General features: G+C 44.5%; 1 protein-coding gene across 1 annotated transcript in view; it reads right to left on the reverse strand.

Annotated features, from left to right (window-relative positions):
* The window catches only part of LOC138756467 (small conductance calcium-activated potassium channel protein 2-like), a 62,898-nt gene extending 40,077 nt beyond the window's left edge, over positions 1 to 22,821 (reverse strand). The window contains exon 1 of the mRNA XM_069922954.1: positions 22,395 to 22,821. Within this exon, the coding sequence (XP_069779055.1) occupies positions 22,395 to 22,742 (348 nt within the window). The 5' untranslated portion in view covers positions 22,743 to 22,821. The remainder of the gene's footprint in view (positions 1 to 22,394) is intronic.
* Between the last annotated feature and the right edge of the window lie 300 nt (positions 22,822 to 23,121).

Consider the following 23,121-nt stretch of genomic DNA (forward strand, 5'->3'; position numbering starts at 1 on the left):
TTGGTTCTGTTTCTCTCCCCCCTACCAAACCAAATCAAGTATTAGGAAGTGCGCCGACCACTCAAACACCTTTTTTTTCCTTTCACGACCAAAGATCCATTGGACCAATAAGTCATCCTCAGTGAATTAGCCATTTGGTGTGATGCAATGATTTGGGAATCCTGTAAATAATTACAGCACCAAGTGACATCCTGACTTGCTGTATCTCAACTCTTGTTCACATACTTTGGTTCCAATTCCTTTCGTACCCAAGGCTAGCAAAAGATCCAACAATTTCAGTGATTTATGTAGCCCCAGCAACTGCCTTTTGAGAGTAAGAATTTCAGTCTTCAACGCCTTGGTTGCTTAACCTGATTTGCAAATTTATACAGAAACAGGAACTTATTTGCACTCTGAACCCCGATTAGAGGGGATATCATCAATTTAAGACTTGCCATATGTGAATAAAGTTTGTCTGTGTTTCATTTTGTTCGAAACGTACCGGGGTGTAGGTCAATTGGGTGTAATTGGGCGGCATGGACTCGTGCGCTGAAATGGCCCTGTTACTGTGCTGTACGTCTAAATTTTTTTAAAAATTCCTTTCAAACTCCTTAAAATATCAAGTGTAAACTTAAATCTGTGGAACACAACTTTCTTCCCCGTGTAATCAAAATCTTGTAACATTTTAGATTCCCAGATACACAGTTATTTTAGGGAGAACTTTCAAAGAAGAGATGTGTTGGGACATTCAACTAACAGGGGTGCAACTATCACAAAGGCAGAATGGTACACGTGCTGGAAATCTGAAATAAAACAGAAAATTGTGGAAATGCTCGGCTGGTCAGGCAGCATCTGTGGAGGAAGAAAATTAGTTAAGATTTCAGAAGACCATCTGAATTAGGAAAAGGTAAAGTCATGATGCAGTGTGGAGACTGGCCCTTTGGGCCACAGTATCTGTGCCAATCAATGAGTTCCCATTTACACTAATCCCAATCTATTCTCCCAAATTCTGCCACTTATTTACGTTTCAGGAGCTATTAATACCAACCCTCCACAGAATGAAAGAGGAAACCAGAGCACTTGGAGGAATCCCATGTGGTCATGAGTAAACTCCACACTGACAGCTCCAAAGATCAGGTTTGAACCCGAGTCACTGGAGCTATGAGGTAGTAGCTCAATCAGCTTTGCCACTCTGCCAGTCACAATGGTGGGCAACAGGTTCATTGCAAACCTTAAATCTGAACCAGGTTGTTGTCAACTGTCCTGAGATCTCATCAAGTACAAGATCAAGGACATCAAGGAGATCAAGGACATCAAGGACACTCCTGTGCAATGTCTTGAGATGCTTTTACCCTGCTACAGAAATGCAATTTGTTGCTACTAATGAGCTCCATTACAGTGCAGCCCCACTCATTCCTCTGAGGATTTTGTCAACACCAACTCTCCCACTCAGTGTTATCACGAGATGGAGCTCAGAGTTGGATACAGACATTGGATAGGCTTATCTCCTGCAAATGAAAATCAAAATGCTGCCAAGCAAAAATAGAATCTGCAGATCAGGCAGCATCTGTGCAAAGAGTAACAACAGAGTTAATGTTTTATGTCCTTTTGTCAGAACTGAGTGAAAGAGAAAACAGTTTTAAGATTCAGAGAATTTGGCAGGGGAGAGGGAGCACCTTTGATAAGGTGAGGACAATGTTACTCTGGTATAATCTGTGGATGAAGTTATTTGATGGACAGGTTAAGGAAAGCAGAGAGAGAGAGAGAGAGAGAGAGAGAGAGAGAGAGACAATAGAAGCAATGGAGCAGTAAAGGAGTGAAATGCAGGGTTGGAGAAAATGTCCAGCAGGTTAGCTGTGGTAGTGGAGGGAAAAAAAAACCTAATCTGATAATACAAATTGATGACCTGCAGCAGGACCAGCCAGTTCTGCACAAACGGGGGAAGTGAGTTACATTGGGTTGTTGCTTTCAAAGTTAAGGATAATGGCTACAATATGTCCAGGGAGAAGATGAATTACTGTTCCTTATGCTTATATTAGGTCAGTTCTCCTAAATTATCTGGTTAACTTTATTCTCAAATTGTGCAGCTTTGCCTTCAACTCCCTCTCATTTTCTCCAGATCATTATAACAATAAGATCCCTCGTAGGTCCAAGTAATGTTTGTTTTTTTTTCTGTGGGATAAGTTCAACAGTCTTATTTTCAGCCCTACTCTTTCCCTCATCTTTATCCAGTACTTCGACAACTGCACCGATGTGTTTCCTGCATATATATGAATGCAAAATTGAATTACTTTTGTCGCCAATTTTATTCCTGCTCTCACCTTTACATGGTCCATCTCGGACTCTTTCTTTCCTGGATCTGTCTTCATCTCGAACAACGTCCATTTCAAGCTGAGAGATGCCCATCTATCTCAATTATATTTCCTCTCACCCTGCCACCTATATGAACTCCATTCATCGAGCTCCTCCATGCTCTGATGATGACATTATTGCTTCTGAGAAGTCTGCCTTCTTTCTGAACTTAGACTTTCCCTCTACTGTCATTGAAAGAGTCTTTGGCTATATGTTGCTTACCTCTCACGCATAATACTCTTCCCCTCTCTTCCTTGATAGAGCAAGAATAGAGTTTGTGCAGTCTTCACTTTTCACCCATAGCCTTCAGTGAATTCCATCTTCTGCTTCACACCCCTTTCAGGATTCTAAAGGGCGAGTTCCTTTCAGCTCTCCCTGGTCCACTCATTCATTTCCAGCAACCATTTCTTCTCACAACTCTTTCCTGTACAACTATGGGAGATGTAACTCCTGTCCTTTTACCTCATACCTTCCCACAATCCAGGGAACCTATCAGTGTTTCCAGGTGCACTTCCCCTCACCCAGTGCATAGCATAGGTGTCTCCCCTACAATGGAGAGCCCAAATGCAGAATGGATATCTACATTGTGGCGCAGTCCACAAGTGCGATCATATGTTTCCAGTTGTCTGCCATTTGAATTCTCCATCCCAATTCCACTTTGGCCTCTTGTATTTATGACACAACAAAGCCCATCATAAGGCAGAATATCAGAACTTCATTTTCTATCTGAGCTCTTTGCAGCCTTCCAGCTATAACATGAATTCAACGACCATTTAAATAAAATCAAATAATCCTGTAGGTTTTGAATTTGCAATATCAACTCTCCAACCCCTGATCCAGTGCTGAACTTCAACATTTTTTACATTTCTCTCTCCTTATTTCACAGCTTTAATGTTCCTTTATTTATTCTCTCACTCTCTCTTTAATCCTTCCTTAACCTAGCAATCAAATAATTCCATCAATAGTTATTTCTATGACAACCATGGTCTCATCCTACGAGAAATACCTCCTTTGTCCTAGCCATCTTTTCTCCACTCTCCGCAACCTGTTTCCAATATTTCTTCATCTTGATAAAGGCATTTTGACCTGAAACATTGTTCCTCCTTCCACAGATGCCACCTTTCCGACCAAGCATTTCCACCATTTTCTGTTTTAATCTCATGTTTATATTAGTGCTCGAGTGGGGAAGCCGTATTTCTGTGAAAGGAATCATTAATTTTGATAATGAAAATTCACCCATGGCTGCTTTCACTGTGTGCTTCAGAATAATGAGAGTGAAATTCAGATTCACAAGTGAAATGTTTTGTCACTTGGAAGGACTTATTGGGTCCTGGAATGGTGGTGAGGGAAGTCATGTGGACATGTTAATATTTCCTGCGGACATAAGGGTAGGTAGCAAGGGGGTGATTAGAGGGTATAGGATAAGGGAGTCCTGGAGGGATCATGTCCCTGTGAAAGGCAGAGAGGGAAGGAGAGGGGAAGACTGGTGGTGGGGTCAAGTTGTAGGTGGTGGAAATTGGGGAGGATAATATGTTGAACGCGGAGGTTCGTGGGGTGGTAAGTGAGAACAAGGGGAATCCTATCCTTGTTGCATCTCAGAATGGAAGGGGCCAGAGCTACAGTCCTCTTCAGTAATTCATTAACATAAAGGGAATGAAACTTGGAAGCAAGGTACAATGAATAGCTGTTGCCATGTTCTAATTCCAACAAAATTCTACGATCTCTAATTTTCTAGTAGAGGGGATGGACAGGCAGTCCAAGGTGCATACACTGGTTATTTGAAAGAATTATTTGATGCTAATTTGATCTTGGCTTCACTTCTCTGCCTGTCTTCTACAACCCCCAACTCCTTTGTGTAGACCAAAAATCTGTCAATAAAATCAATAACTACTTTCACACCTCTCTAGTGTCTGGAATGAATTGAAAGAGTGGTTGGGGGGGGGGTCACTGACATATTTAATGAGCCTAGATGAGCACTTGAATTGCAGCCATAGAAGGCCATAGACCAAAGTGCTGGATGATGGGGTTAAAAGTGCCCACAGGCTGGCATAAATGAGGTGGGTCAAATGGACTGTTTCCATGCAGTATGACTCCTTGATTCTCTGATCCCAATTCTCAGCTAGCCCCATTCTCCCATGCATCCCCCAAGGGCTGCAAATGTTTCCTTTTGAAATATTAATCCAATCCTATTCTCTTTTGAGAGTACCCACTGAATCTGCTTCCAACATGTCTGACACCTGGTTCCATATCATCAAAGCTGGAAGTGACTTTTCTTGGGGAAGGCCTCCAATCAGAGGGAGTAGCCTGAGAGGAGTTGCTGTGCGCTTCCTCTCCCCTTCGCCTTGATCTTTTCCCACTGAAATGCTGTTTATCTGGTGCATGGTACAGTTGTGACGAGCTGTCAGCTCAGCGCTGCTTGTTCTGCCGGCCAGTCCGTCACTGTCATTTTCTATTTCCAGCTGCCAGGGGAGTTTTGCTCTTTGTACAAAATCCTCCTCTGTTGTCCCTTTGTCAGAGGAAGAGGATGTCTGAGTGTCAGGTTGTGGTCCTTGGTGTCAGTGTTACTCGTACTCCTAATGCCTTATCCAAACATTAACCAACTACAAGGAAACTTTATCCCTTTGTCAGTCCTTGTGTACTCTTTACCTGTCTGTCAGTCTCCCTCCTTGTTTGTTATGGTGCCACTGTTTCTCTCTGTGTGTTCATTTATCAGTCTCCTCTACATCGGAGAGACTGGGCGACCGCTTTGTTGAGCACCTCGCCTCTGACTGCCGCAATAGCGCGGATCTCCCAGTGGCCACCCATTTCAATTCTCCGTCCCATTCCCTTGCCAAAGTCTCTGTCCATGCACTGCCAGACTGAGACTACCCATAAATTGGAGGAACCACACCTCATCTTCTGACTGGGCGCCCTCCAACCGGATGGCATTATTATCGAGTTCTCTGGCTTTTGTTAAAAAACACCCCACCCCTTTCGTCTCTCCATCCCCTGTCTCCTTTCTCACAGACACGATCAATTCTATCTGGTCCCTTATCACATCCAATTGATATCTTTTGTTGGTCTGGATTCCTCCCCCATTGTTTGAATTCTGAGATGTTCTGACATATTCTGCTTCTACCTTTTCTGAATGTTACTCAAGGAAGAGCTTTGGCCGGATATGTCGACAATATATCTTTGCCTTCTACATATGCTGAAAAGACCGGCTGAGTTCCTCCAGCATTTTGGTGTGTTTACTACAATCACAGTATTTGCAGCCTATCATGTTTCTCTCATTTATCAGTCGCTCTCTGCCGAATGTCTATACCTGTTACTTCTTCCTTATCTGTCTTTGTGTTTCTGACTGAATGCCAGTGTGTGTATTGAATCTCTCCCTCACAAACAACTTGTGCACCTTTTAGCAACTAGGTTGTTCATCAGAGACTGTCACTTTTATATCATTTTAAAACCCGCTGTCTGGTCCTCAGTCGGAGCTGCATCACCTCAATGACTCATTAGCCTTTATGTTTGTTGGTATGTCCTGAGCCTGTGGCAAGCTCTTTAGAAACACAACCTGAAATTCTTTCCACCAATGCTAATGAATGCACAAAAAGACAGCATGACTTTTCAGCTGAGCATGGCTGAAAAACAGTGCTTGGAATATCCTGTAACCTACAGTGCAGGAAATGGTGTTGATCTATTACAGCAGCAGAAGCTCCAGGACTGACACTTTAGATGGGAGTGAAGGCACAAACTATTCGCACTATTTCATGGTGAGAGTTTTTTTTTTGTCTTTGCGATATCTCGCATCAATTGTGTTTCTTTGAAATGGAGACAATTGTTACGTAGTCAAGTGTTGGAATCATTTCTTTGCCCAATTCGAGATTCCACAAATGGCAATGAGATCCCAGCAGTGGAGGTAATGCTCTGCAATTGGCTAATACAGTTTTGGAAGCCATAGATCCCATCCTGCTCATGGACCCTCGATCAAATATCAAACAGCTCAAACCTAGTGGTTTGTGGGACACACAGCTAATTGCCTAGTAGTGATTGTGGGTAATACTCTTCCTGAGTCACAGAGTCAGGTATACAGCGTAGAACAGGCCCTTTGATCCAACTCATCCAAGTTGGCATTCTGGGCAAGTCAGGTTTATGGGTTTAAATTGCACTCCTGAGCTTGAATGCAATAATTTGGATGAATCACACCAATGCCAGTTGGGAGGGAATGCTGCATCCTTGGACATGCTACTTTAAGGACTAGATTTTCAACTGGTTCCTCAGCTTGATTTATGAGATCCTGTGCACAGGGGAGTCTTGCTCCCACATGTGGAGAGATTGAGTCATACAGCATGGGATCAAACCCTTCAGCCCAACCAGTTTTTGTCAAACAAAATGTCCCACCCACACAAGTTCCACCTGCTTGTATTTGGCCCACATCCCTCTAAACCAGTGGTTCCCAATCTTTTTCTTCCAACTCACATACCACCTATGCCATAGGTGCTTTGTGATAAGTAAGGGTATGTGGATGTGGGTGGAAAGAAATAAATTTGAAAACCACTGTTTTAATCATGCCTAATTGACTTGTTATGTGCATGGTTTCATAACTCCAAAGAAAATGGGCCAATGACAATTTTTCTCAAGCAAAATATTTTGGTAACAATTGGGTCCAGAGCAGTGGTTCTCAACCTTCTCTTCCCACTCACATCCCACCTTAAGCAATCCCTTACTAATCACAGAGCACCAGTGACATAGAGAATACTTAAAATGGTATGTGAGTTGGAAGAAAAAGGTTGGGAACCACTGCTCTAAACCTATCCTATCCAATTTCTCTTAAACATTGCAATAGTACCTGTCTCTACCATCTCCTCTGGCAGTCCATTCTATATACTCACCAGCCTCAGATTCTAATTAAATTTCTCCCCTTCACCTTAAACCTGCTTACCAATTCCCCTACCTGTTCATCCAATCTATTCCTCTTGTGATTTTGTATACCACTATGAGATCTTCCCTGTCTTCTGAGCTCCAAGGAATAAAGCCCTAGCCTGCACAACCTCTCCTTATAGCTCAGGCCCAAAATCTTGGCAACATCCGCCTAAATCTCCTCTGCAGCCTCTCCAGCTTGACAACACCTTTCCTGCAGCATACTGACCAGAAATGAACACAAAGGGTCTCCCAAACAGGCCCCACCAACATCATGCAACTATGACATAACCTCCCAACGTCTTCACTCAGTAATCTGACTGATGAAGGTCAATGTGCCAAAAGCCTTTGTGACCACCCTATCTACCTGTGACTCCACTTTCAAAGTACCAGGTACTCTGTTCTACAACACTCCCCAGATCCCTACCATTCACGTGTAGGTCTTATCCATGAAAGAAATCTCACATTTCTCTGTATTAAATTCCATCAACCTACCCACGTGATCAAGATCCTCCGGCAATTTTTGCCAACTGTCTTCACTATCAACAATACCAGACATTTCAATATCACCTGCAAATGTATCAATCATTCTATGCATGTTTTCATCTAAAAAAAATGATATAGATGACAAACAGCAATGGGCCCAGCACCAAACCCTGCAGTACACCTCTAGTCACAAGCCTCTAGTCCAATAAACAACCCATCATCACCCTCTTTTCTCTCTTATGCATTCTGCTATCTCTCCTTGGATCCCATGTTACGTGACCTTCCAGAGCAGACCCATGCAGAACTTTTTTTTTATTTTATTTTTCAGTTTTTCCAAAACACAAACAGCTTCACATCTGAAAAATCAATCCTTTTTAACGTATTTACACTTTCTTTCAGTATAATTCACTTCTCAGATACAAATGTGATTTCCACCCATGCAGAACCTTATCAAATGACTCGCTGAAATCCATTTATCAGATCATTATTCGTTTCTCTGGGGTTCTGCTATAACATTTTTTTCAATCTAGCATACCATGCACAGAGGAGTTTTCTTTGCAGTCCTGCTCCAACAGATTTCAACTTTCTCTGGTCTTATTACACAGTTCTTTGCAGAAACTTGGGGGCTATTTTGGTGTGACATGTGGCCAAAGAGCATTTCGGAATGACCCGAAGTTCCAAACATTCTAAATGCAAGTTTGTTCTTTATCTTTAAGTCCACAATTGCCGATGGGTCAAGCTCAGGATGCCAGTAAGATGACCTCAAAGACAGGGGAATTTTGGATGTGTGGTGGTGGGAGAGATTGGGGGAAATAGAAAGAAGCCAGATTCTAGCAACAGATTACTATCCAATCCACAGTGCAGCAAGTAAACCTGGTGCTTCGTAGTTAGAGAAGACGAGATGAGCCAAAGGGCCTTTTTCTGTGCTGTATATCTTCATGACGCCATAATATCTGTTCCTCCTTTGTCATTGGGAAGGAATTGAAAGTAGGCTATTTCTTGCTGTCACTTTAGAATAGCAACTATAGGAATTCACATCTTAGAAAGGTTGTTTGTGCTAAATGAATCCTTTTGTAATTTCCAATATTCAAGCAGGCACATCAAAAGGGAGATTAAAACTAGGGATAATGGTGGGTTTCCCCCAAAGTACTGGATACAGAAGGTCTGGACAAGAGGTGAAAAATTCATCACCCAACTTCACAAGACATGCATTGGATTACCAGCCTTTTGTACTCAGGACAGAAAATCAAAGCTTTTGAATAGTGCCCCTAACGTCCAAAACATCCTGGGGACATTGTCAGACAAAAGAAATGAGGGGATAGTGAGGCAGAGGATCAACAGTTTGTTTGGTTGAAGGGCCATCTTGCAGGAGGTGAAAGAAGCAAAGAGAATTAGGAGGGCATTCCAGAATTTATGCCCTTAGAAGATGAAGGCACGGTCACCAGGGATGGAGAACTGGAGAAAGAGTGCACCCGTGGGTTCCCAAGATACACTCCCAGCAGGTGTGGATTTGGGAAAATGCTGTGAAAACTCAGCACATCAGGGCAGCATCTGTGGAGAGAGAAACAGAGTTAACACCAGGATATTGGCCTTTCATCGAAATGAGAAAAAGTTTGAAATAAAGGCAAGTTTTAACATGCTGAGAATGAAAGGGAAGGTTTGTGAGGTGAAATTCAATGGCAAAAGGATGAAAGTGCAAGATGACAGGGTGACAAAGGTACAGGTAAAGATTCAGAAGGCAGCCTGGAAGAGGCATAAATGGGAGAATGAGGACCATCATCTGAAGTACTTGGATGAGATTCCGTTCACCACATTACAACAGCAGAGGCCACAGATGGAGAGGTGAGAATGGGAATGGAATAGAAAATTCAAGTGATAGGTGATTAGCTCAGGATTACCCTGATGGATTTGAATGGAAATACATTGCTGTTTAGCTGGAGAGTGTGTTTTAGATTTGACTGAAGGAAAGAGAGGAAAAGATAACTGTTAGATTGCTTTGGAAGGTGACTGAGGACGAGCTGGGGTGTGATGGGAGGAAAGATCAAAGTGTTGAAAGGGGAGGGAAGGTTAAGGCGTAGAGACAAGTAGGAAGCACCAGTGTGCAAGATAGCATTTCTAAACACAAAGCAGAAACTACAAGAATGGAATGATCTTACTGGAAGTGCAGTAAAAGGAAGTGTGGAAGTATAACATGGGGTTGCAGCCAATGTAATGAGAGGAACAAAGAATTCAAAGGAAGAGAGAGTCAGAGAGAAAGAGACCATGAATGATGAGGGAAGGCTGGAAATTAGCAAGGCTGATGACATGTCCCATTTCTGCAGGAAAGGACACCCATTCAGTCATCACACAACTGCAAGAGGTGGGGGAGGGGACCTGAGCAGGACAGGAAGGGAGAAAAAAAATCCACATAACCCACACAAGGTCTTTTATTTGGAGGGCATCAAAGGAGAAGTTGTTCAAAGAGAGATTGTTTAACTCCTCCACTCAGTCCCTAGGTGTGACCCTGAGCCACCTGTCACATTAGATCTTTGTCTAACGCTGATCTCCCTGCTTTCAGCCTTCCACACTGTCACAACAAAGCTCAATGCAAGGTTGAGGAACAGCACCTCACCTGGAGTCTCAGAACCTCGCCACTTTTACAGCTCAGCAATTACGCTGCACCGAGTCTCCGCTTCTGAATCATTCCTTGTCCCATCCGCACCCTCTTTCACCATGCACTATTTACTCTCAATAGCTGCAACCCTTTTCATTTTGTTCTCTCTTCCCTTACTCCAATTTTCACTTCATCTCAAAAACTTGTTTATCACCAACTGTAGACCACATCAAAAGAACCAAAGGCTTGTTGATCCAAACCAAGGCTTTTATTAACTAGAAGACTGGAGCATATCACATGTAGGTCGACCAGTCCAGAATGACCTGGTCTGGCTAGGAGCAACCCTTTAAGACCTGCCAGTAGGCATGGCTACACTCTCAGCCAATCACAATCATCCTACACTACAATCTGTACATTTACACATAGGTGATAGAATCTGTACTATCACACCAACTTCCAGTTCAGATGAAATATCACTGGCCTGAGAAAAATCTCTCTCTCCACAAATTCTGTGGGACGTGTTCAGTATCGACAGCATCTCTAGTTTAAATTTCAGATTTCCGTCTTCTCTGGTGTTTTGCGTAGATGGTTTTCAGTGGAAGAAAAATCTCTCCAATGGGGCTATGTGTTGCTGCGAAACATTAATGTAATCAGTGGTAACAGCAGTTTCTATGGTACACAGCCCACTCACATTAACACAGGAAAACTCCAGGGGAAGAGATATTCTATCACAGCCAGCATCAGACAAAGCAGGTGAGCACTTCCAATAATCCAAGACCCAGCTCTACTACCCCAACCATCAATCCAATGAACAAAAAAAAACCCAAGAAAACTTATCCAGCTGAAACACAAGAACAAGGAAGTGAATCTAAAATTTTGTCCTAGAGGAGGGATTCAACAAGCACAATAATTAATTGGTTAATCTCACACTCCATCAGAGCAAGAGATTTTTAACAGGATGAAGACTACATTTCAAGGATGTTCTCAAAGCCTCCCTTTAAAATATGCAACATCTTTAGATCCCAGGGCTTCCTGGTTTATTCCATTAGAAGTGAAAAAGGAACATTTGTCAATAGAAGTATGTCTTGGCCCAACACCAAGAATGGAAGGATGCACAACATCCCAATCCACTGGTCAAGCACCTCAAGTCACCTCAGAAGCTAGAGGAATGGAATGGAAATGAGTTGTCCTCGCTGGGGGACTACCACAGAAGGGGCAGAATGGGTCAAAAGCACCAACTTTCAAGTTCCATCTCTGTTGAATCGGCCATGTTATAAAGCAATCCTTGGCCATGGCTGTTCATTCAAAGAGCTAACATTGGCACTGGACCCCAAATGGCAGCCTTGTGCTGCAAGATTCCTTCCTCCTATGGTAAAGCGATGATTAAACCAGGGAAAGAAGATGGGGAAAAAAAGCAACAGTAATAAAGTACCAAGGGATGGGCAAGAAGATACTCAGGCAATCCTCTACATCACACTGGAAGTACTTAACCAGCAGCACATGACCCACCCCATTACGTAAGAGGTTAAAGAACCTTGGTGCAACTGAAATGGTGGGGTTTGTGCTTTGTGGCACTGGATTAGCATGGCTGAAGTCCACAGCCTCCAATTGTCTTTGTCCTGCAGCCAGAAGTTGTGGGGAGGCATTGGTGAATCCACATACTAAGAAAAAGGAAACCTTGAGCAATTGGATGGTAAAATTGCAGAGTGGCCAGATGGATATCTAGGAGGGTTAGGGAGTGGAGCTGGGCTTATGCAAATTTGCATGATAGATATTTCAGTCTGATGCTGCACTGGAAGAACCTGATATCCTGGGAATGCCCAGTGAAGGTTGGTCCCTGAACCAGTGGTTCAGGCCACCCCATGAAGCTCCAGAAGAATTGGTGCATTAGGAATTTTTGATTACAGGGAGAAGTTATGGTGAAGCAAGTGTGACCCACCAGATGTTCCCTGTTGAATTTCCAGAGTGACACATTTCACTCCAGACACAAAAATGTGGGGTTGTGTTATTGATTTTCTAGACTATGAACAATAACTAAATGGAATATCAAATATAAAACTATAAAACATGTTATAAATACGAGAGAGAAAAGAGCTGGGGGAAAATGTGGCCCCATCAAAAGGCAGACGCTGAGGAGACTATGATGAATTATATGAAATGTCGGAATGGTTAAATGGATCATTACATCCTCTTCATTAGCAGAGAAAGTTGACAAATAATCTGCAATAAAAATGACCGATACAAGTCAGGCATTCTTATATTAACCAATCTAATTACATTTTTATAAACAGCAACTGAGAAAATGGAAGATCAATCTCCAGCATCAAATAATTTTAAAAGAGAAGAGGACTTGATGTAGGTTTGGGAAGACAGGACATATAAAGAAGAGCAGGCCACTCAGCCCATTGAACCTCTCCTGCTACTGAATTATGGCCAATTGGTCACCTTATCCACTTACCCCTGCAATCTGTATAAACCCATTATGATAGGAACATTTGAGCCAGAGGTGGTTTTCTGGGCTCTCAAGCTTGTTGTTCAATTTTGTGAAGTATGGCTACTCTGTGAATTAACTACATATCCTTTTAGTTTACTATAATCCACTGTTCCACTTGATAGGATCTGGCCAGAGTTCAGCACCACTCTGATGCAACTTCCCTCAGAGTACCATGAGAATATAAAAGTGGAATGGGTCCTTCATCTTCCTGATCTATTTAATAAGATCATGGTCAATCTGTAATATACTTTTATGTACCTGTGATAGGCTCTATCAATAACTCCAAAGCTGTACAGTGAGGAACAATAGGCTTTGATGGAGCCCATCAATTTATTATACTTTAGACTTGTAGCTGGCCCAATTCCAAGTGCTTGACTGAGGACAGGGAGAGAGAGGTTGACCTTTATTCAAGGGTCACAAGGGGAGGAGCTACCAGGGAGCAAGTCACCATGGGAATTGGGCCAGCTATCCATTGGCACATATCACCGCCACCTGCCTTTCTCAATAACTTTGGGATAACAAAAATATGCAAGATCCATGTTAAAATTTATCAAATGAACCAGAATCATTTGTCATCTGTTCCAAAACTTTGCCTATTGAAATATTTGTGACCATCATACCAGAAACCAAATCTTCTTTTTGGGCCTTGTTCCCACTCCTTGTCAAAAGTTATAGGGAGAAGGGAGGAAAATGAGGGTTGAAAATAAAAACATATCAGTCACAGAAAATTCGACGGAACTGAATGGTCGCATTCTGGACACGTCTAATGATCTTAGGGTTACGAAATACAGCTATCCTATTAATCAATTCAAACAACTTTCAAGAACTGTGCAAGAAGAAGGGAAGAATGGGAAGGTCAAAGCCATAAGCTTAGCATCAGATTTTGGGGATTCAGGGATTGAATAACTGGAGGAAATAAGGATGATTTTTCACTTCCCATTGCAATTTAATATCCTTTGATTGTGAAGAGGAGACTCACATGGACTCATGAGATGACGAAGATCCATTGGGTTGAGTCCATTACTGCACCGGTTACAGTAATGTGCAAAGACCCATGAAATCATCTGTAGAGCTCGTCGAAAGAACCAAAGACTTGTTGATCCAAACCAAGGCTTTTATTAGCAAAAGACCGGAGCTCTTCACAGGTGGCCGACCAGTCCGGAATGATCCGACCTGGCTAGGGACACAACCCTTTAAGGCCCAAACAATAGGTGTGGCTTAGCTCTCAGCCAATCGCTGTAAGCACAGTCTAGATACAGTAACTATATACACTATGTACATTGGTGATAGATCTGTACTATCACATCATCAAAATGGATGTGAAGGATAAGCCACGTCGATGAAAATCTCATAGGATCATGGGGTCAAATAGCACGGAACAGGCCTTTTGGCCCAACTTGTCCAATCCGACCAAATTGGCATTCTGGGCTCTCCCACAATAGGAACATTTCTTTAAAGTAGAAGAAGATAGATACTTGTTCAGCAAAAGTGTGTATGGGGGAGGGGTGTGTGTAAGAGATGGAATGCCAGAAGCAAATTCCGTGGCACTAGGTGGCCAAGCAGGCCTGAGGATCTATTCCTCTTTTTTTTGCACTAACTGCAACTCTGAATATTTATATATCCTTTTATATTTATAATTTTTCCCTCATGTGGCAATTTAATTTATTCTTATTGCTTGTTAGTGTATTTTAGGCACTTGTGCAGCTACAGCAGGCAAGAATTTCAGAACACCTGTACATTGTATCTATGAAAATAAACTCTCATTCATTCATTCATTCATTCATTCATTCATTCATATGTTGATACATTTGTGTGTTCTAGATGAATTTTTTTGGTAAAGTCATTCACACAACAGATAACAACAACAAAGTCCATTTCTTTAGCCACATTCATGATTCAGAGCAGCACACTGAGCACCATGGGAGTGCGGTTGAATAAGGAGAGGTACTGAGATGCAGGGGCAGGTGTCCAAACATTTGGTCAAAGAGATGGGTTTCAAGAGGTAGAATCATAAATGAAGAAAGGTTTAGAGAGAGAATTCCAGAGAACGGTCTTGGTGGCTGATGGCTTGCTTGGCAAGGATGGTGAGATGAACTCCACAGATGATCAAGAGGCTAGAATTTAAAGCCGTCCATACATCGTGTGGTCTGTAGGACTAAAGAAGCTTACAGAATTAAGCAGTGAGGAAGCCATGGCAGCAGGATAGGGACAATGGGTGATATTTTTAAGGGTGTCCAAGAAATTATTTGATTGTAGCAGCTAACTGAAGGATCGCACATCCAGATGGGTTGAGTTCAGTGAGCAAAAACGGATTTATTGCAGGCTGCCTGGCTAGTCTTAAACTCCTAGATCGGACCTGGTTGAGAACTGCGCTGGGGGGGGGGGTGGCCTGACGTCACCGGGGTGTCACATGGGTCCCCAAGCGTGGAATTCTGAGCCCGGTGCCGAGATCGGGAGGAAACCACCAATGGCACCATTTTGGGGGACTGCCCCACCATGTGCATGACAAGCGGGGCCGGTTCACCTGCCTAATGGCATACCGCTACACAGCCCCCTCCCCCCCAAACTAGTGTCAATGTCCTTTTTTGCCGGGAGGCCTCGCTTCTTGGGTTGGGCTACAACTGCTGGTTCGGTGGGGTCGAGGTGGGCTGGCATTAACCTGCCCACCGTAAACAGTTCCCTCTTACCACCGTTGTCCAGTGTGAAAGTGGATCCTGACTGCTGGACGACTTTGTACGGCCCTTCATATGGTCTTTGTAGAGGTACTGTGGACAGGCCTCGCCTGATTAAAAATGTACTCTGCAGAGTACATCTCGCTGAGGACGTAAGAGGCCTGCCTGTGTGCCGTGTATGGGCAGCGGTGGTGGTGTGAAGGAGTCCAACTGGGCCCGGAGGCAGGGAAGTAGACCATGCGGTGACTGCTGGGGGTTGTGAGGTGCCTTGATGAAGTCACTGGGTAGGACTAGCGGTGCACCATAGACCAGCTCGGCCGATGACACCTGTAGGTCTTCTTTGGGTGTCGAGCGGATGCCCAGGAGCACCCAAGGCAGCTCGTCCACCCAGTTGGGGCCGGTGAGGTGGGCCATCAGGTGGCAGTACAATCACTTGACTAGCCCATTGGCCTGTGAGTGATAGGCCGTGGTGTGATGTAGCTCAATCCCCAGCCTGTTGGCAAGCTGTGCCCAGAGCGCAGAGGTGAACTGGATGCCCCGATCACTGGTGAGGTGGTTCAGGATACCAAACCAGGCAACCCAATCATTCAAAAGCGCTCGGGAGCAGGAGTCCTTGGAGGCATCTGGCATCGGGATCACCTAGAGTCAACGAGTGGTGCGGTGTACCACTGTAAAAAGGTAATGGTTACCTCGGAAAACGGGTAAGGGTCCGACGATGTCCACATGTTTGTGGCTGAACTGTTCCCGGACATGTTTGAAATCTTGTACAGGTGCTCTGGTGTGCCTGTGTAACTTGAAAAGCTGGCAATGGGTGCAAGTTCTGGTGCACTCTGCAATCTGCTTCCGAAGCCCATGCCAGACGAAACGCTCTGCCACCATACTGATCGTGGACCTGATGGAAGGGTGGGAAAGGTCATGGATATGGTGGAAGACTTTCCTGCACCACTGCTGGGGAACCACTGGTCGTGGGGTGCCCATGGAGACATCGCACAGGACGGTGCCCTCACCGTGAGGAGACGGGAGGTCCTAGAACTGCAGGCCCATGATGGCAGTCCTGAAGCCCCACATCTCCTTGTCAGACTTCTGGTCCCAGGTGAGCTGGTCAAAGTCGAAGCTGGGTGTCAGCGTGCAAATGGCCAGTCGTGAGAGTGCATCGGCAACCATGTTGTCTTTCACCGCCTTGTGCCTGAACTCCGACATGAAGGAGAGGTGACGCTGGTGGGCCATAGCGAGCACCTGAGTGAGGGGTTTGTGGTTGGTAAAAATGGCGAAAGGCCTCCCCTCTAATAAATAGCGGAAATGACACACCGCCAGATATATGCCCAGCAATTCACGATTGAAAGTGCTATACTTGCGCTCTGATGGGCAAAGAACTCGGCTAAAGAATGCCAGTGGTTTCCACTGTCCATTCACCTGCTGCTACAGGACGGCGCCGAAGGCTGTGGCAGAGGCATCAACGGAGAGTGCCATATGCAGGTCGGTCCGTGGGTGGACGAGCAGGGTAGCCTTTGCGAGGGCATCTTTTGTGCTTCGAATGCCCTTCTGGCCTCTAGAGTCCAGGTGAGTGTCTTGTCTTTAGCTGTGATGAGGTCGAAGAATGGCTGCATGATGCACGCAGTGGGTATAGAAATTGACCATACCCGCGAACTCCTGTAGCCCCTTGATTGCAGTGACCTTCGTAGTGGCAGGTGTGTCTCCTTCGGCCATGATGGTATGGCCCAGGAACTTCATGGACTCTTTCCTGAACTGGCACTTGGCTGGATTGATCATTAGGCCCAACTTGCCCAGTCGGGAGAAGAGGGTGTGAAGGAGAGACTTGTGTTGTGCCCGGTTTCTGTTGGTGACAAGGATGTCATCCAAGTAAATAAATACGAAATTCAAATCCCTGCCCATTGTGTCCATAAAGCGCTGAAAGGTCTGGGCAGCATTCTTGAGCCCAAACGGCATGTGTAGGAACTCGAACAAACTGAAGGGGGTGATGATGTCCGTTCTGGGTATGTCCTCGTGGTGCACCGGGATTTGGTGATACCCGCACACCAGGTCAACCTCGCGTCATGCAGGTTGGCAGTAAAGTCCTGGATGTGAGGGATCAGGTAATGGTCAGTTACTGTCACGTCATTAAGCCATTGATAATCTCCACAGGGGTGCCAGCCGCCAGAGGCTTTCGGGACCAGGTGGAGTGGTGAGGCTCAAGGACTGTCAGAGCGTTGAATGATCCCCACCTCCTGCAGATGGGAGAACTCTTCCTTCGTGCCTTGGTGTGGACCGGCGGGCCTTGGGTGGGATATAATGAATCACCCCATGGCGTGGTGAGGTGGCGGAGAACTGCGGCTTGAGGAGGGACGGGAACTCATCCAGGATATGCTGAAACTTGTCCTTGGGCATCCTGACAGTGGCCATCTGCGGCTACTCTGCACGGGAGGCATTGAGGCAAATGGATTGGAAGATACAGGCATCTACCAGTTGCTTACCTCGAATGTTGACCAGGAGTCCATGGGCGAGGAGGAAGTCAACATCCAGGAAGGTGGTTGAAAGGGACAAAACGGTGAACCTCCAAGAGAACTTCCGCTGACCGATATGGAAGTGGACAGTCTTGTCTCCATATGTTCAGATCTCCGTCGAATTAGCTGCACAGAGGGGAGGTCCTCGAGGTCAGTTCCAGGACTGGATGGCTGTGGCCGGGTTGATGCTGATCTGGGCCCCAGTGTTGAAGAGGAAGCGTTGCCCGCTAACTGAATCCTGCAGGTAAAGAAGGCTGTGTTCTTGGCTAGCCGCCACAGCCATTAATAGCGGCTGAACTGCTCATTTCCCTGGAATGAGCAGGGCTGATGACACTTCCGAGTCTTGGATCCCCAGTGCTGATGGAAGAAGCAGAGGCCTGAAGTGGATGACATGCTTCTGGCTATGCTCTTTGAGGCCCCTGCAGGGGCTGGTTGTTCCACTGCAGCGCTAGAGGAAGGCTTGGGGTGGTCATGCCCATGACTCATAACCTGCTGGACTGCTGAGCCCTCCAGGAATCATTCGAGCCATAGCTCCTGAGCCTTTTGAGCGACCTTCCTAGGGTCGACGAAGCTCTCCTGGGACAATAACGCCCAGATGTCTTCAGGCAGTGGTCAAGGAAGATGTGCTCGAAGAGTGGGAGCATCTCGTCCATCAACTCGATTGGAGTTCTGTCCCCCAAGGCGTCAAGGCACAGCATCCGAGCAGCATGCTGGCGCCTGGAGAGGCCGAGGGAGCCAGTGAGCTCTGTACTTATCTTCCGCGGGTGAATGAGGTTCAGCACTCGTTAGGTGGTGGCCTGGTCCAGGGCGGTGACCACATGGTAAAATTTGGTCAAATCCGATTAAATTTGGCGGAGGTGAAACAGCCTCTGCGTGACTGAACCAGGTCTCCGGCTCTTGAACCCAGAAGTCAGGAAGCTTGATGGCTATAGCGTTGATTAAAGGGTCGTTCGTGTTGGGTTCAAAGACGTTTGGACCTGTCGGGGTCACCAATTATAGTGGCGACTACACTGCTAGGTGAAGGATCGCACAACCAGTTCAGTGATCAAAAACTGATTTTTTTGCAGGCTGCCTGGCTGGTCTTATACTCCCAGCCTGGACCTGGCTGAGAACAGCGCTGGGGGGGGCCCCGATGTCACCAAGGTGTCACGTGGGTCCCCAAGTATGGGCTTCTGAGCCTGGTGCCAAGGTAGGGAGGAAATCCCCGATGGCACCATTTTGGTCGGCTGCCCCGTCGCATGCATGACAAGAGGGGCCGGTTCGCCTGGCTAATGGTGTACCGCCACATGATATGGTTTCATACAAGAATTCAGCAACTTGAATGTACAGAGAGGAGATAAACAAAATGTAAAGTGACTGTAAGAGTGTGATGGGAGTGCCCCCAGGATTCTCAAAGAACAACAGCTATTCTTGTGTTCTCAGGAGTTAAATCTGGAATGATGTGGTTGTGAAAATCTAGATATCTTTCCCACAAAATTGGTATGTGGACAGAAAGAGAGAGAAACCACTTCATCAATTGGGAGAGCCCAAAGGCAGAGAACTACTTAAAAATTCAAGGCAGGCAATTCAGGGATGTTCAGGAAGCTTCTGCTCACACAAATCCAGCTAGAAATCTTGCAACCCTATCTTCACACCAAAAGATATCAGTCTTGAAGTCAATGGAGCTTCCAACATTGATAAGGGTAGGAAAAAGAAACTTGGAACAAAGGTAGGGTCAAAGTGGTTAGAATACTGATCAACCATAAACGTCAAATGCTTGAAGGGTTGAATGGTTTTCTCCTGCTCCTATTCTACGGGATAAAACAAAATGAAACTCCTTCAGATATAACACAACCTTGATGCACCATAATTGGTGCAATACAATTCAGTAATTGGGAAAAAAAAAGTCACTCACACTCTATAATTGTACTTGATTAAACAGTTACTATGCAATATTTCCAATACTGTAAATAAACAAATTTGTATTTCTAAGGCATCCTTCACAACAGGATGTCCCGGAGAGCATTACATTCAATAGAGTACTCCCTGCACTGTTTAATGTTCAAACTCTGGTGAACTAATATATAAAGAGCAAGTTTTGCATGCAATGATGAGTAAACAATTTTTGTAATGTTGACTGGGTTGTAAATTTAGTCAAGGGCACCAGAGGAATCCCATCCTTGGAAATGGTTTCCCCAAATGGGCAGAGAAAGGCCACGTTTATTGCTTCCTCTTCAAGATAACATCTCTAGCTGTGGGAGCACTCCCACTGCACTGAGGTGTGCCCAGATTTTAAGATCAAGTCTCTGGAAGCCTCTAAATTTGAAAATGAGAAGCCTACCCATGGTTGAATGCATCTGCACCATTCAATGACAGTGAGTCCAGCATCATGACGAGATGCAAAATTAGAAGCCTCATTCTATATGCTTTAATGCCAATGGAAAGGATTCTGGAGCAGGGCATGAAAGGAGCTTCCTCAGCATTCCCACTGATCGTCAAGATTTCTAAGTACAATTTTGAAAATAATTGCAAGAACCATGGTTCTCTGGAAAACTGAGTTTACAACTCTAAACCATTCTCACAACCACCTTCCCAAACCAAATGTCCACTCTTCCTCTTACTAACAAGCAACAAAACTGGCACCTTGAATCTATTTCTATCTTTCCTCCATTTCATCTGGATCCTTCAATCTCATTGGAACATTTGATCAACAGGAACTCAAATTCCCACCAATTCCAATGGCAGCTCACATTCCCAACAGACTACAGGGTGAAAGCATCAAGTTAATAGGGAATTTGGATGATTTACTCCAGGAAGCTTTAGTTTCACGAATTTCAAGGTTTAATAATCGATTATCAAGAATTTCTCTCACCCCTGCATTTAAACACTGAGAAATATGCAGAAAATTCCCACTCAAAATAAAGATTCAGAACGGGGAATGTTATATTGGGTTTTACAAGACTTCATTGGTCTGTTTAGTGCCGCACCTAGGTACTGAATTTTATGCATGAGCTGAAGTAGTAAGGATCAGTGGAGCAGGTAACACTTGATGTCATTGAGGGAAAAATAGAGGCTGAGTCATCAGCTGAGTGAGTTGTTTTTTTTTGTCAAGTCACCTTGATCTATCACGCTAAACATCCATTCCTTCTACCATTGGAACACCATGGCTGTTGGGGGTACCATCTACTAAATGCAATTAATTACAAACACTACTCCACCTCTACCGCCACGAAGCTCACCAGTTGCATGAGAACACCACTACCTGCAGGCTCTCCTCCAAACTGCTTCTCATCCAGATTTCAGAAATATATCCTTCAACCTGGAACTAAATTAAGGAAACTTCCCCCACATCAGAAGGACTGCTCACCACTTTCGTCTCTTCATCATTAGATACTCCCATATGCCATAAACAAATAAAATGTATCAATCCTTTAAACTTGCCTGCAATAAAATCCTTCTCAAATTCAGTAAGTTTCATATGAAGCCCAGAGGCAAAACAAAAGATATTTCTGTTTGGAAAGGCTCAGGACTTGCAGGAAGATACAATATTCTGCAAGCCTAGTCAACTGTTCAAATGAGATAACAGCGGTTTTGTACCTTAATCCAGTCTATCTATCTGGTTTCAAATCACTTAATACTTTTCCCAAATAGAAATCTATCAATCTCATCATTTATTCTCCTCTGTCTCTTTCCATCTAACTCTCTAGAGGAAATATCTGAAACTAAGTTTGTTTTGCTTAACTTTTTCCTCAGGCCTGGAGGTCTCCTCGCCTTTTCAGATGTTCTAAAACATGGGAGTCAGTGTTGTATTTGAACCTTTACATTGACAGATTCCAAGACTGGGTGAACATAGTTCTTGGGGATGTGGTCAAGACTGGGATTTATTTTTCATCCTCACCTGGCCTGCAGACATTAAGGGTCAATAAATTGTAAGTGACTATTAATGATTCGTATCCCATCCCTGAAAGACATTTCTCAGCAGGTTGTGATGTTCACAACAACGCAACAACTTTTGTGATTAAATTTAATTTTTAAAAAAATTTAGACATACATCACGGTAACCGGCCCTTGAGCCTGTGCCACCCAAATACCCCAATAAACCTACAATCCCTGTATGCTTTGAAAGGTCAGAGGAAACCGGAGCATGCAGACATGGGGAGAACTCCTTACAGACAGCGCCGAATTTGAACTCAGGACGTTGGCACTGCAATAGCGTTGCACTAACTGCTGCTCTAACCGTGCCATCAATTATATGTCTGTTGCTTGCCAATCATTACCGTTGCTATTGAACTCAATTTAATAGTGTTCAGGACCCGGAGTTTTCAACACAGTTAAATAGTCATGTGCTTTGGGGTCCTGTTCTGTTCAGCAATTTGGCCTACTCAGTCTGGGATATCTTTTAGACGCTGTGTCACTGAGGGGGATAAAAAAACAAGGCTTACCTTAGTGTAAACTCCCCATGACAATTCTGTCTCTGTCACCATAACAACAATCCCAAACATTCCAAATATCAGCGCATAATCACTGAGTCGCTTCCTTTTCTCAAACAGGGCTCTTCGGTGTCCTAGCTTATGCCCAATATTCTGAGACTTCTTGGGCGACTTTCTGCCCTCATTCACCAAGCTGACGTTGGAGATGTTGTTCTGGTCGGGTTTGGAGACTACCACCTCCAGGCCAGAATTGGTGTGCAGAGGCTGGGTCTCCGAGTCCAGGTCATGGAGGTTCCTGTGTGAGGTGCCAAGGCTACTGAGAGGTCTCACCACCCCTCCATTATACTTGCAGCTGGTCATGGCTATTTCGGTGAAAGGGTTACTCTCGCTGAAGCTGTTTTTGGATCCAGCATGGTGAAGACGATGGAAATCACTAGTGTTCACCTATAGATAGACCAAACAAAAAGTTTAAAAGTCAAAAAACTTATCCTGGTGCCTTGAATCAAAATTACATTCTTATTCAAGCAAGCCCAAGGCCAATGCAGAAACTTCATTTAAAACTTCAATCTTTTTAAAGAGTGAGCAGAGAGGGTTGGTGACAAAATGAGCCATGAAATCCTATATCTACCTGTGTTCATCGAATGAATTCTACACATTGTGCCAAGCTGTTCAATGAGAGGCACGGTCTCCTTTCAATCAGATCTTCTCTGAGAGTTGTTGAAATTGCATTCATCCTGGC

Source organism: Narcine bancroftii, chromosome 3 (assembly GCF_036971445.1).
Source record: "Narcine bancroftii isolate sNarBan1 chromosome 3, sNarBan1.hap1, whole genome shotgun sequence".
Classification (NCBI taxonomy): domain Eukaryota; kingdom Metazoa; phylum Chordata; class Chondrichthyes; order Torpediniformes; family Narcinidae; genus Narcine; species Narcine bancroftii.